The 14,552-nt window shown below is 40.4% G+C and overlaps 1 protein-coding gene across 1 annotated transcript in view; it reads left to right on the plus strand.

Moving 5' to 3' along the window:
- The first annotated feature begins 1,135 nt into the window (after positions 1-1,135).
- Positions 1,136-14,552, plus strand: part of LOC106078157 (melanotransferrin-like) — a 30,385-nt gene continuing 16,968 nt past the window's right edge. Inside the window, exons 1-2 of the mRNA XM_056007418.1 lie at positions 1,136-1,228; positions 3,226-3,367. Of these exons, the coding sequence (XP_055863393.1) occupies positions 1,165-1,228; positions 3,226-3,367 (206 nt within the window). The 5' untranslated portion in view covers positions 1,136-1,164. The remainder of the gene's footprint in view (positions 1,229-3,225; positions 3,368-14,552) is intronic.

Genomic DNA, 14,552 nt, shown 5'->3' on the forward strand with positions numbered 1-14,552 from the left:
TAAATGCGGCAAGAGACCACGGTACGGGTAAACAGTTATACCTTAAGTGACTTTCGTGACCTAAGCCGATGGTGCGGTACCGTACCGCGCTATGGAGCTCGTTTTAGTCACGGGCCAATAGGGCCATATCACGTGACAGAACAGTGACGTCACAAGACAATCTCTACACCATTACAGCTGCCCATCCAGCGTGACAGTCATTCACACCTTGAAGTTCCGCTAGTTACGTCACTACTGTCAAGCCGTGTGTAAAAATAAAATAATAAAAAAATAACGCGAATTCGACCCTAACGTGTTACATGTTACTTTCTACACCATTTAAACAGTTTCTTTTTCAACGTTTTTCTATATTACGACTGCGTAGTCACAGGGCCGGCTTTACCAATGCATATCATTTAAAAGTTGTACCAGATCTATACATTTGCTTAACCAGGATTTTTCTAGGGGAGAGCTGGGGTGGGGGAGAAATGGAAGATCCCCCACGGGCCCCCGCTTGAGGGGGTCCCCGAAATGAGTGTTTTTTTTTTTTAGATTAAATATTAAATATTACCCAATATGCAGGGGCCCTCATAGAGGTCAACCCCCCGGGTCCACAAATGATGGGAAATTTCTAGCTACGCCCCTTGGGAAGGTGTTGGGGTAAAAAAAATATGTCGCGATCCTTAGGAGTACTCGTTCCACAGTTTGAGAACCGCTGGACTGAACTGCACTTACAGTGCCTGCCTTACTGCCGTAAGAAACAGGCTCTTCTCGTCCTAATGTTTCTTTATAAAAAAAAAAAAACGTTTCTAAAAGTTACTGTGACATTTGAACGTTTTGTAGATAGCTGTGTTTTGCTTGTCAGTTGTATTGAGACCGATAGTTATAGTATTCAGCAGGCCTGTATGCAGACAGATCTCTGTTGAGATTGGCTATTGGTATCGACGGACCACTAAGTTTGCCATGTCACAGGTCTGCTGCCAAGTCTGCTACAACGACTGGTCGCTATTGTATTTATTTTACATACTCAAGGTCAAGGTTCGACACGAGCGACATATTTTTTTTTTCCCCGACATTGGAAACTCCGTCCATTGACCTGGTGCGCATTCGTGCGTGACCGATGTTAGCAATGGGACATTACTAAAAAAAAAAAAACAACACTCTTGAGATTAAACATCCAGAAGAATGACGATCTTAAAAGTGGTTGTTGGCATTGCTTTCTTATCTTATGTTTCTTTGGCTGATCGACGTAAGTGTCTTCTTATCTTATCTTATATATTAAAGACGTTCATTCTAAAAAAAAAGATAATTACTACGCGCATCCATTAATGAATCTAGTCGTGTCTTCATTCTCCACACTAACACACTTATTAGATTTAGGCTAGAAGATCTCAACATTTACTTGTAAACAGAGGCGTAGCTAGGGTGGGGGGGAATTTGAAAATCCCCCCCCCCCCAGGCCCCCACATGAGGGGGTCCCCAAAGAATGTTTTTTTTACATTAAATATTACACAAAATGCAGGGGCCCCAAAAAGAGGTCCAGCCCACCGGGCCCTCAAAGGATGATGGCGAATTCCTAGCTACGCCACTGCATGTAAAATTAGACTTCATTAATAACTTGCAGACATGCTTCGCAGTTGCCCGTGTTAAAAACAATAGAGATAGAGAGACAGAGAGAGAGACAAAGAGAGAGACAGACAGAGAGAGAGACAAAGAGAGACAAAGAGAGAGACAAAGAGAGAGAGAGAGAGAGACAAAGAGAGAGACAGATAGAAAGAGAGAGAGAGACAGATATAGAGAGACAAAGAGAGAAACAAACAGAAAGAGAGACAGAGAGAGAGACAGAGAGAGCCAGACAGACAGAGAGATAGAGACAGACAGACAGACAGACAGACAGACAGAGAGATCTTATAAATGACAGACGTTACTTCAAAAGAGAAGATCATTACTTCTTGCACGTTTCTTGAGTAGTGAAGTAGATTGTTGTTACCGGTCGTTGACTTGTAGCACCAAACTGCCCATAGGTTGTGACGTTGCAGGTGTAATGTACTAGTTTAGAGAGTAGGTTAGTTTTGTTAGATAAATATATTGTGTATAGTTTTAGCGACGGTAAAAGTAATGACGTAGTAAGACAGACTAATGACGTAGTAGACTTAGGCGAACAAGAGACCAACATGGCGTTATGTTAGAACTGTTTTGAATAGTAATTGAATAGTAGTTAGTTATAGCGACGTTTAAGAAAGACTGGACGGATTTCCCAGTGGTTAATAAAGCATCATTTTATAGAACTGAATGTTGTTATCAAGTCTATCTATTTTGTAATGTTCTGTGGCTAATGTTAAAGTAATAATTTCACAACATGAAGTCAGATTAGATTAGCCCACAACACAGGTCAGTGTTCAGGCCTTCTATAACCATTGGTCTCGTGTCAATCGGCCAGTCCTTGTGCCTCATTAAGCAGACTCATGGGCCTACCAATCAGCTCCTAGACAGGATGTAACATACTCCACTCGATCGCTTAGAAGTTCGGTTTATACAACGTAGGCCATAGATTTATATATATACTATATCTAGACTGGACATGGAGATTTTTTAACACTACAAAAAATGTCGTGAAAATTTTTTTTAAAGTTGAAACAAGGCGTTGTTTTGTAAAGTAGTTAAAAGAAACTTTTCTTTTGTTTTTTCCACCCTAACCTATGTAACATATAGTTTAATTTTTAGATCTAGATCTAGTAATTAAACAACGAAAATAAGAGAACTTTCGTCTCATAATTATTATTTTGCAATTTTTGGATACATAATCTAGAAAGATCTAGATATTTTAATGTACATATAAAATTTAAAATCAACAGACATGAATTATTTTGATCTAGGATTTTTGAAACATTATCTCAATGGAAACTAACAGGAAATGGCTTTATTTCATAGATTTGTGTGAATATATAGTTCTGTGATTAATAGCCCATTCTAAAGAAAATCAGAGAAATGATTTTGCATTATTTCTAAACTTTGAAAACTAAAGATCATTACTTTTCTAAGACAGAAAAAGATTGATTGAAAAAGAGTTCCGTACATAGAAATCTATATATATAGGTCTGTGAATCGATCAATCGCGGATAAGAATGTATTTCCGGTTTCCAGTCTCGATTTAATATATTTAAGTCTATGAGGTAGACATATTTTAATTCCATTGTATTTCTTATTATAAATAGCTTAGAGTTAATGCCCCTTGTCTGTATCTAGCCACCAGGTGGTGTGTCAGCAACAATGCCGAAGAGATGAAATGCAACCAATTGAAAGCAGAGCTCCAGAAGGCTGTAGAAGCCAACACAACATTAGCAACAGTCCTACCAGCAGATTTCCAGTGCATTGATGCAGACGATGTGTATGTTAAGTAGTTAACATATATTTAGTGTCAGCTTTTGTAAGAAAAATGCCGATGTTTTTTCTGACTCACATCTTTCTCCAGTTTCTCTCTCGCCACATGAGGCGCTTACTCTCTTAACTTTCCCCCTTTATTGGTTTTCAATTCTGATGTACCTACTGGACTAAAGTTGACTAAATCCTTTGACTCTCGGTGGAGAGTAGGGCCGCAACAGTACTTTGCCATCAGACTCTGTTCTAAGCCATCCCTCCCCAGTTAAAGTCCATCCTGACGTCTTTGCCTCTTGGTCTACTGATCTTCTGATCCATGTTTGCTTTGGTCTTCCAGCCTTTTTCTCCAACTGTAACCACTCCGCTACCTTCTGTAACACTGTAACCACTCCACTATCTTCTGTAACACTGTAACCACTCCACTATCTTCTGTAACACTGTAACCACTCCACTATCTTGTGTAAAACTGTAACCACTCTGCCACCTTCTGTAACACTTTAACCACTCCGCTATCTTCTGTAACACTGTAACCACTCCACTATCTTCTGTAACACTGTAACCACTCCGCTACCTTCTGTAACACTGTAACCACTCTGCCACCTTCTGTAACACAGTAACCACTCTGCCACCTTCTGAAACACAGTAACCACTCCACTATCTTCTGTAACACTGTAACCACTCCACTATCTTCTGTAACACTGTAACCACTCCACTATCTTGTGTAAAACTGTAACCACTCTGCCACCTTCTGTAACACTTTAACCACTCCGCTATCTTCTGTAACACTGTAACCACTCCACTATCTTCTGTAACACTGTAACCACTCCGCTACCTTCTGTAACACTGTAACCACTCCACTATCTTCTGTAACACTGTAACCACTCTGCCACCTTCTGTAACACAGTAACCACTCTGCCACCTTCTGAAACACAGTAACCACTCCGCTACCTTCTGTAACACTGTTACCACTCCACCATCTTCTGTACAACTGTAACCACTCCGCTACCTTCTGTAACACTGTAACCACTCTGCCACCTTCTGTAACACAGTAACCACTCCACTATGTTCTGTAACACTGTAACCACTCCACTATGTTCTGTAACACTGTAACCACTCCACTATCTTCTGTAACACTGTAACCACTCCACTATCTTCTGTAAAACTGTAACCACTCCGCCACCTTCTGTAACACTGTAACCACTCCGCTATCTTCTGTAACACTGTAACCATTCCACTATCTTCTGTAACACTGTAACCACTCCGCTACCTTCTGTAACACTGTAACCACTCCACTATCTTCTGTAACACTGTAACCACTCCGCTACCTTCTGTAACACTGTAACCACTCCGCTATCTTCTGTAACACTGTAACCACTCCACCATCTTCTGTAACACTGTAACCAGTCCACTATCTTCTGTAAAACTGTAACCACTCCGCCACCTTCTGTAACACTGTAACCACTCCGCTATCTTCTGTAACACTGTAACCACTCCACTATCTTCTGTAACACTGTAACCACTCCACTATCTTCTGTAAAACTGTAACCACTCCGCTACCTTCTGTAACACTGTAACCACTCTGCCACCTTCTGTAACACTGTAACCACACTGCCACCTTCTGTAACACAGTAACCACTCCGCTACCTTCTGTAACACTGTTACCACTCCACCATCTTCTGTACAACTGTAACCACTCCGCTACCTTCTGTAACACTGTAACCACTCTGCCACCTTCTGTAACACAGTAACCACTCCACTATCTTCTGTAACACTGTAACCACTCCACTATCTTCTGTAACACTGTTACCACTCCACTATCTTCTGTAAAACTGTAACCACTCCACTATCTTCTGTAACACTGTAACCACTCCACTATCTTCTGTAAAACTGTAACCACTCCACTATCTTCTGTAACACTGTAACCACTCCACTATCTTCTGTAACACTGTAACCACTCCGCTACCTTCTGTAACACTGTAACCACTCTGCCACCTTCTGTAACACAGTAACCACTCTGCCACCTTCTGAAACACAGTAACCACTCCACTATCTTCTGTAACACTGTAACCACTCCACTATCTTCTGTAACACTGTAACCACTCCACTATCTTGTGTAAAACTGTAACCACTCTGCCACCTTCTGTAACACTTTAACCACTCCGCTATCTTCTGTAACACTGTAACCACTCCACTATCTTCTGTAACACTGTAACCACTCCGCTACCTTCTGTAACACTGTAACCACTCCACTATCTTCTGTAACACTGTAACCACTCTGCCACCTTCTGTAACACAGTAACCACTCTGCCACCTTCTGAAACACAGTAACCACTCCGCTACCTTCTGTAACACTGTTACCACTCCACCATCTTCTGTACAACTGTAACCACTCCGCTACCTTCTGTAACACTGTAACCACTCTGCCACCTTCTGTAACACAGTAACCACTCCACTATGTTCTGTAACACTGTAACCACTCCACTATGTTCTGTAACACTGTAACCACTCCACTATCTTCTGTAACACTGTAACCACTCCACTATCTTCTGTAAAACTGTAACCACTCCGCCACCTTCTGTAACACTGTAACCACTCCGCTATCTTCTGTAACACTGTAACCATTCCACTATCTTCTGTAACACTGTAACCACTCCGCTACCTTCTGTAACACTGTAACCACTCCACTATCTTCTGTAACACTGTAACCACTCCGCTACCTTCTGTAACACTGTAACCACTCCGCTATCTTCTGTAACACTGTAACCACTCCACCATCTTCTGTAACACTGTAACCAGTCCACTATCTTCTGTAAAACTGTAACCACTCCGCCACCTTCTGTAACACTGTAACCACTCCGCTATCTTCTGTAACACTGTAACCACTCCACTATCTTCTGTAACACTGTAACCACTCCACTATCTTCTGTAAAACTGTAACCACTCCGCTACCTTCTGTAACACTGTAACCACTCTGCCACCTTCTGTAACACTGTAACCACACTGCCACCTTCTGTAACACAGTAACCACTCCGCTACCTTCTGTAACACTGTTACCACTCCACCATCTTCTGTACAACTGTAACCACTCCGCTACCTTCTGTAACACTGTAACCACTCTGCCACCTTCTGTAACACAGTAACCACTCCACTATCTTCTGTAACACTGTAACCACTCCACTATCTTCTGTAACACTGTTACCACTCCACTATCTTCTGTAAAACTGTAACCACTCCACTATCTTCTGTAACACTGTAACCACTCCACTATCTTCTGTAAAACTGTAACCACTCCGCTACCTTCTGTAACACTGTAACCACTCTGCCAGCTTCTGTAACACTGTAACCACTCCGCCACTTCATGTAACACTGTAACCACTCCGCCACTTTCTATAACACTGTAACCACTCCGTCACTTCCCGTAACACTGTAACCACTACGCTACCTTCTGTAACACAGTTAGTGCGGGAGGGGTGGTGTCTAGTCTAGCTCCCCAAAGTGTAACCCCTCGCCTTTCCTAAAATGTAGGTTTCAAAACTGCTCGTCAACATTTAAAGCCAGAAAAACGTATCATTGTATAAATCAATTTTAAAGGCTTTCACTGCACGCTGATTGCAACCATTGCTGGTAACTGTAAAATACTGCTACTTTTAGACATGGACGGATTGGCATTCGGGCTAATACCGGCATTATATATGCAACATCTAGGCTGATTTTAATTATATAGTAAGGCTTGTACAAGATTGGATTATATTCTCTTAAAAAGGTCTTCATGGAGCGTCATAGCTGGCCCTCGCCTTTTACAAATTGTACAGTCAGCGGCGTAGCAACCAGGGCGCAAAATGACCCGACGCACCAGGGCTCATGACCATGATATGGAATCCCATTTGTAGGCTAATGCCAGGGCAGATTTTCTTATCCAGCTCGCCCCAACTAGAAGATCTATAAAAAAGGTATTCGCTCTTGAAGGAAGAATGCCGCGTTGTGTTGTTCTCTAGCGCCGAAAATCAAAACTTGTTTTCTTAACAATGATCTCTTCACTTCCTGTAGCGTCATCAGTGTTTTGCGATAGAACTTTGTAGTTATGGATTATCTTTTCTTAATAAAACAAAATATAATTACAAGAATACTCTTACAAAAGTTGTTAAAATAGATACTTTGTGACAAGCACGTCGATATAGAACGTGATTTGACAACTCGTTGTAAATAGAATGAATGCCAAACGATTGTTCTATTTATAAAAATGTTATTAAAACTCGTTAAAATGTTAATTAAAAATATTTATGCAGATTTTTAGAAATTATTCTTTTTTATGTTTTTTTTCCTTTGGAAACCATTTTTAAACAACGAAAATTGTAAATAAAACAAATGAACATGCGCATGAATTTTTGTCACAGTACATCCAATATTAATAACCTCTGCTTTATGATTTAATACTTGTGAATTATGATAACTTACAAATAAAAACATATTAAAAAAAAAAAAAAAAAAAGCCCACAAAAGAGGCAAGATGGCCCATAAAAGAGGCATATAAAGCCCCAAAAAAGAGGCAAAGGAAAGAGGCATAAAGCCCAAGGATTCCTATGATGATAAAGCTAAAACTGAATAGCGCAAATTCTGAGGTTTCCTTTTTAAAAAAAAAAAAAAAAAAAAAAAAAAAAAAAAGTGTAGCATGTCTTTGATATTAAATAATATTTCTATTACTATTATTATATTTTTAGGTTAATCACTTTTCAATTGTTTATGATTTAATACTTGTGAATTATGATAACTTACAAATAAAAACATATAATAAATAAAAATAAAAAAGCCCACAAAAGAGGCAAGATGGCCCATAAAAGAGGCACATAAAGCCCAAAAAAAAGAGGCCTAAGGCACAAGGATTCCTATGATGATAAAGCTAAAACTGAATAGCGCAAATTCTGAGGTTTCCTTTAAAAAAAAAAGTGTATATGGAATTGGACATATAAACAGAACAGTAGAATTAAAGCTGAAGATTAACTAGGAACAATTTTGGATCTCCGCTCTCTGTAATAAACATGAAAAACTGACCTTGTATTGACCACTCGCTTATGCTCCTATATCTGGGACTACCATGATTCTATAATTGATGAACTCCAGCGGGTATATTACAATGTATTTGATCATGAACTATATACAACTTCTCAATAACCTTGACTGCTCAACAGTTTTATATGGTCTGGATGCGTTAACCTGTTTATCTTGTGTGAAAGCATAATCTGAATAAACCACATAAGAAACAAAAAATTAACACACACAAAAATTAACAACAAAAAAAATACATTTAAAAATTATTTTTTTTTAATTTTAAAAAAAAATTATTATATACCTCAACGCACCTCCGCTTGGAAGATTTGAACACAATCCTCAATCACATAGCCAGACAAGAACAAGGTGACATTTCAAGGAACAATTTCCAGCTAATGTCTGAGATTTACTAGAAGAAAAGGTCAACTGGCAGACATTACATGAAGTTGAAAATAATTTCATCTTGCAGAACTCTTTTGAGTGTGTCGCCGAACTTTATCTTATCTTATCTTATATAATACAGACGTTACTTCAAAAAAGAAGATGATTGCGTCCTACGCGTCATGCATTTAGTCATGCATATTAACCAATGACTTAAATTCTGCCAAGTCACTGGTTTTCCTGGCTAGCTCAGGCAACCCATTTCATGCTATTATAGCACTAGGGAAGAAAGAGTATTTGTACAAATTTGTCCTAGCATATGGGACGAGGAATGTGCCTTTATCTTTGTGTCTTTCAGAGTATTTTATTAAATTTTGTTTTTTGTATTTGAAGATTATGGTTCAGTGTTTTATGTATGATTGCTACTTTACTTTTGAGTCTTCTGTCCTGAAGGCTTTCTAAATTTACTGATTTTACTAATGGTGTTACTCTAGTCAAATGTGAATATTCGTTTGTTATGAATCTCACTGCTCTATTTTAGGCTTTGATAATAACCAAGTAATTTCAAGTAGAACAATGAACAGGAACTACGAAACAGTTTCGGATTTACCATGTTTTCAGAAATCTGAGATCCTAGTTCTTTATGATAAACATTAGAAACTGATCTCGCTCTAACTATTCGCATATGTTCCTACATTTGGCGATGATCTTTTATATAAGCCTATAATTCTCTTCGTCGCCCAACCATGCGGGACACGCACGCACGCCGACTCTCTAACCCTACTTGAAAAGAGAAGAAAATGACGTCCTACGCGTATTCTAGAGTCGGTCTAGTCATGCATTGTTTAGGAATGACTTATAAAATGTTTTGTAAAATGTTTTACATGTTTCGGATGTTCCTTCAGAGTTGAAGATAATTACTTCCTAGTCCAAACCTCCCGCAGGACGACGGGGGATGGGAGCGGGCAGGGTTTGAACCAGGGACCATCGATAAATCTGAACGACAGTCCAGCGCGCAAACCGCACGACCAGGCAGACTTAAAATCTACCAAGTTATTTTTCTTATCTTTTCTGGCTGATTCATTCTACCTAAAGTACCATGATTATTATGTCTCCACTAAATCTCTTCCTAACAGTTTGTTGGGTCTGAAAGAAAAAGAGTAACATTATAGCAGCGGCGGACTGGGTGTCAAAATCGGCCCGGGCATTTCTATACAATCCTGCCAAATAAAATGTATATCATCATGTTACCTTTACCTACACTTAGTCTGTTAGACCGCTGGGGCACCAAGCAAGATCTGTCAACCGTCTTTCTCCATTCCTCTCTGTCTTTTGCCTTGTTTAAAACCTCTATCAATGGCAGGCCCGTCTATTCTTTTATGTTGTCCTCCCATCACTTTCTCTGTCTGCCTCTTCTTCTTTTTCCTGGTACTGTTCGCTGAAGGAAGGTCTTGGCGAGCCCCGTGGATCTTGTTATATGGCCATATATTTTAAGCTTGCGTTTCTTTACAATAGCTAGCAGGTCATCATGGGGTCCGATCGCTACAGTAACCCTGTCTCTGTATATCATATATCATATGTATATCATATAACCCTGCATATCATATGGTCCTCAAAATCATTGTTTTTAAACTATGGATAACTGTACAAATCTACAAAGTGAACACTATATCCTTATAAGATATCTTATCTTATCTTATAAAATACAGACGTTACTTCAAAAAAGAAGATGATTACGTCCTACGCGTCATGCATTTAGTCATGCATGTTAACCAATGACTTAAATTCTGCCAAGTCACTGGTTTTCCTGGCTAGCTCAGGCAACCCATTCCATGCTCTAATAGCGCTAGGGAAGAAGGAGTGTTTGTACAAATTTGTCCTAGCATATGGGACGAGTTATATATCTTTATTTTTGTGTCTTTCTGAGTATTTTATTAAATTTTGTTTTTGTATTTGAAGATTATGGTTCAGTGGTTTATGTATCATTGCTACTTTACTTTTGAGTCTTCTGTCCTGAAGGCTTTCTAAATTTAGTGATTTTACTAATGGTGTTACTCTAGTCAAATGTGAATATTCCTTTGATATATAGGCCTTATGTTGCTTTTTAATCGCTAAGTATGTAGATCCTACTAGTAGCACTGTCTACCGATGTAGGTTATTACATTATTTCAGAAAATGCGTTAGATTGCAGTGCAATACTTATTTAATCTAATTTAAAGTAGTGTTAAAACACGGCGCTCAAATGGGTCACTTTTATAAGAGAATATTATAAAACCTTTAACCAAGTGCCATAATGGCATCTATGCGGCCCTTTCGGTGGCCCTACAGGCCAATTGGGTACCGGCCCACCGGGCATTTGCCCGAACGCCCAATTAGCCAGTCCGCCCCTGCATCATAGCACTTTCAATTCATATTTACAACAAACCTTATGTCAACTCAGTCCGGGTGTTGCACGTTACTCCCCCCCCCCCCCCCCATTCTCGGATCAGGTTCAAACCTCTTACAATTATTCATTGTCGATGACAACACATGAATTCCAACAAATAATTAACCAGTTAGTTAAATCTATTAGTCGTAATTAATAATTTGTGTTTTATATGAGAAATGAACTTAGCAAATGGAAGACACGCCTCGTGTAGAGAATCAGGTCGTTCGCTAAACAATTTTAAACTAAAAATAGAACATAAAACCTATTTATATTAAGTAGTAGAACATTTCAGTGACAAACAGGTCAATCTTTAATTTTGGAGTCTCGAAATCAAAATCAGACTTGTACAACTTTTTTTTTTCTCTTGCACGGAAATCTTCACCCTAATTTCCTCTCCCTCCCCCCCCCCTCCTCAATTCACAAAAGTGACTGGACCATAGCACATTGAGCATTCTATAAGCACGAAAGTTGCGCTATGTAAAAACATCCATCCTTCCCAGTGGCGCTACAGCCCATGGAGGGCCCCGGGCCTGCTTCAGCACATCCATCCATCCCAGTAGTGCTACAGCCCTTGGAGGGCCCCGGGCCTGCTTCAACACATCCATCCATCTTAGTGGCGCTACAGCCCATGGAGGGCCCCGGGCCTACTTCAACACATCCATCCTTCCCAGTAGTGCTACAGCCCATGGAGGGCCCCGGGCCTACTTCAACACATCCATCCATCCCAGTAGTGCTACAGCCCTTGGAGGGCCCCGGGCCTGCTTCAACACATCCACCCATCTTAGTGGCGCTACAGCCCATGGAGGGCCCCGGGCCTGCTTCAACACATCCACCCATCTTAGTGGCGCTACAGCCCATGGAGGGCCCCGGGCCTGCTTCAACACATCCACCCATCTTAGTGGCGCTACAGCCCATGGAGGGCCCCGGGCCTGCTTCAAATCCTTCCATTCAGATCTCTCCTGAGCTTTTCGTCTGCATGTCCGAACTTTGAAGTTATTGTAGACCTGTCTCTGCATCATCAATCCATTGTATTCGTGGTCTGCCTTCTGGTTTTTACCGGTCTACAATTTGTGCTCCTGTGTTCTCTGAGATTCTCACAGGGTGAACTGTCCAGCGAAGTTTGACCTTTTTTATTTCCGTATTGACGTGTTCGTACAATTTGGTATATCTCCGGTCAGTTCGTTTCCTCCACCCAGTTTCCTCTTATATAGCAACATGGGCGTAGCCAGGGGGGGGTTCTTGGGTTCAAACCCCCCCGAAATGAAATCCCCCCCCCAAGGGGGGGGGGAAGTCGGAATTTAGTGACTGATTTTTTGCTTTGATTTTGTTTATTTTAGGTGAGATTTTAATACTAAACCATCACTTGCCCTAGTACAACCAAAGGGGTTTTGAGTTTAAAACCCCCTACCAGGGGGGGGGGGGGTTCGAGTTTAAAACCCCCTACCAGGGGGGTTCGAGTTTAAAACCCCCTACCAGGGGGGTTCGAGTTTAAAACCCCCTGCCAGGGGGTTCGAGTTTAAAACCCCTACCAGAGCGGTTCGAGTTTAAAAACCCCTACTAGTGGTTTTGAGTTTAAAACCCCCTACCAGGGGTTTTGAGTTTTAAACCCCCTACCTGGGGTTTTTGCAGTTAACTCCCCCTCTTCTATAAAACAAAACAAAAAAAAAATGCAAACGAAAATCCCCTAATTCCAAGAGCACAGTTAAGGAAGACTTTGATTTTAAAACCCCGTCCAAAATTTACGATAAACCCCCTCTTCAATATAAAAAAAAAAGCTAATTACGCACTCAAAATGTTATGAGCGTAGCTAAATGGGTTTTGACTCAGTTTTGAGCTTAAACCCCACTTCAGTGGGGTTTGAAGGTAAAAAATACCTCTTTAATAATAAAAAAAAAGCAAATTATACACTAAAAATGTTATGAGTGTAGTCTATGGGGTTTTGAGTTTAAACTCCCCTCCAGTGGAGTTTGAAGCTAAAAAGTACATCTTCAATATAAATAAAAGAAAATTACTCACTCTAAAATCTATGAGCGTAGTCAAAGGGGTTTTGAGTTTAAACCCCCCGCCATCTTCAGTGTAAGAAAAAAAAGCAAATTACGCACTCAAAATGCTATGAGCGTTGCCGAAAGGGGTTTTGAGTTTAAACCCCCATTCAGAGGGGTTTGGTGCTAAAAATACATCTTCAATATAAAAAAAAAAGCAAATTACACACTAAAATTATTTGAGCGTAGCCAAGCCAATCGGGGGTTTTGAGTTTCTTCTACAGATGGCTTTTTTTTTTAAAGTTTAAAACCCCTCTAGATGGTTTTGAGTCTAAGATCCCCCTACAGAGCATTTTGAGGTGGAAAACCCCCAACAGAAGATTTTGACGATAAAACTTCTCTTTTCGATATAAAATCTAAAGCAAACTACAGTCACTTAATTCCAAGAGCGTATTCAAGAGAGGTTACACATTTTTACCAGTGGCAGGGCTCCATTAATAAACTGCAGTGAATAGTCATCTACCGAAATCGAAAAACACTAAATGTAGCTCAACAAAGATGGCTAAGACAGATTTTAGGAGTCAGTCATAGAGATCGGATCTAAATCAAGGAAATCCTATGCCGAACTGGGAGTCGACCCCTTAGTAAGATTGTGAGAGAACGACGCATGAGGTTTGCGGGACATGTTCTCCAACAAAATGAATTACGCATAAGAAGAGTTGCAATGATATCCTAGTACAACTTGACGCCACTCATTCATGGAGGTCCTCATGGTAGGTGGGAAGAGGCTTCAGACATTACCAGTAACAGATTTTTATGGAAACTGCTTGATGGCAAATGCTCCGAACGGCGTGGGAGGGTCTAAGTCAGTAAGAATAGCACATTAGGTTTTTGAAATAAAACTTTTTAATAGCATTAAAATGGACTGTAGATACCTCAGAATATGCATTTTGTTGGCTTTCAATACCAGAAATAGTGCTTGGCGGCGGGGCTTCGCCCCGCGCTGGGGAGCTCCTGGCGCTCCCCCAGACCCCCTTGCTATTAATGGCGGGGAGTCCACAATTTTATGGAAACAGCTTGATGGCAAATGCGCCGAACGACGAGGGAGGGTCTAAGTCAGTAAGAATAGCACATTATGTTTTTGAAATAGAACTTTTTAATAGCAGGAAAATGCACTGTAGATACCTCAGAATATGCATTTTGTTGGTTTTCAATATCAGAAATAGTGCTTGGCGGAGGGGCTTCGCCCGGCGCTGGGGGAGCTCCTAGCGCTCCCCCAGACCCCTTTGCTGGTAATGTCGGGGAATCTACAATTTTTTCACTAACTCATGGAAGAACCTATTCTAGGGCACAATAAA

This window comes from Biomphalaria glabrata, chromosome 1, assembly GCF_947242115.1.
Source record: "Biomphalaria glabrata chromosome 1, xgBioGlab47.1, whole genome shotgun sequence".
Classification (NCBI taxonomy): Eukaryota; Metazoa; Mollusca; class Gastropoda; family Planorbidae; genus Biomphalaria; species Biomphalaria glabrata.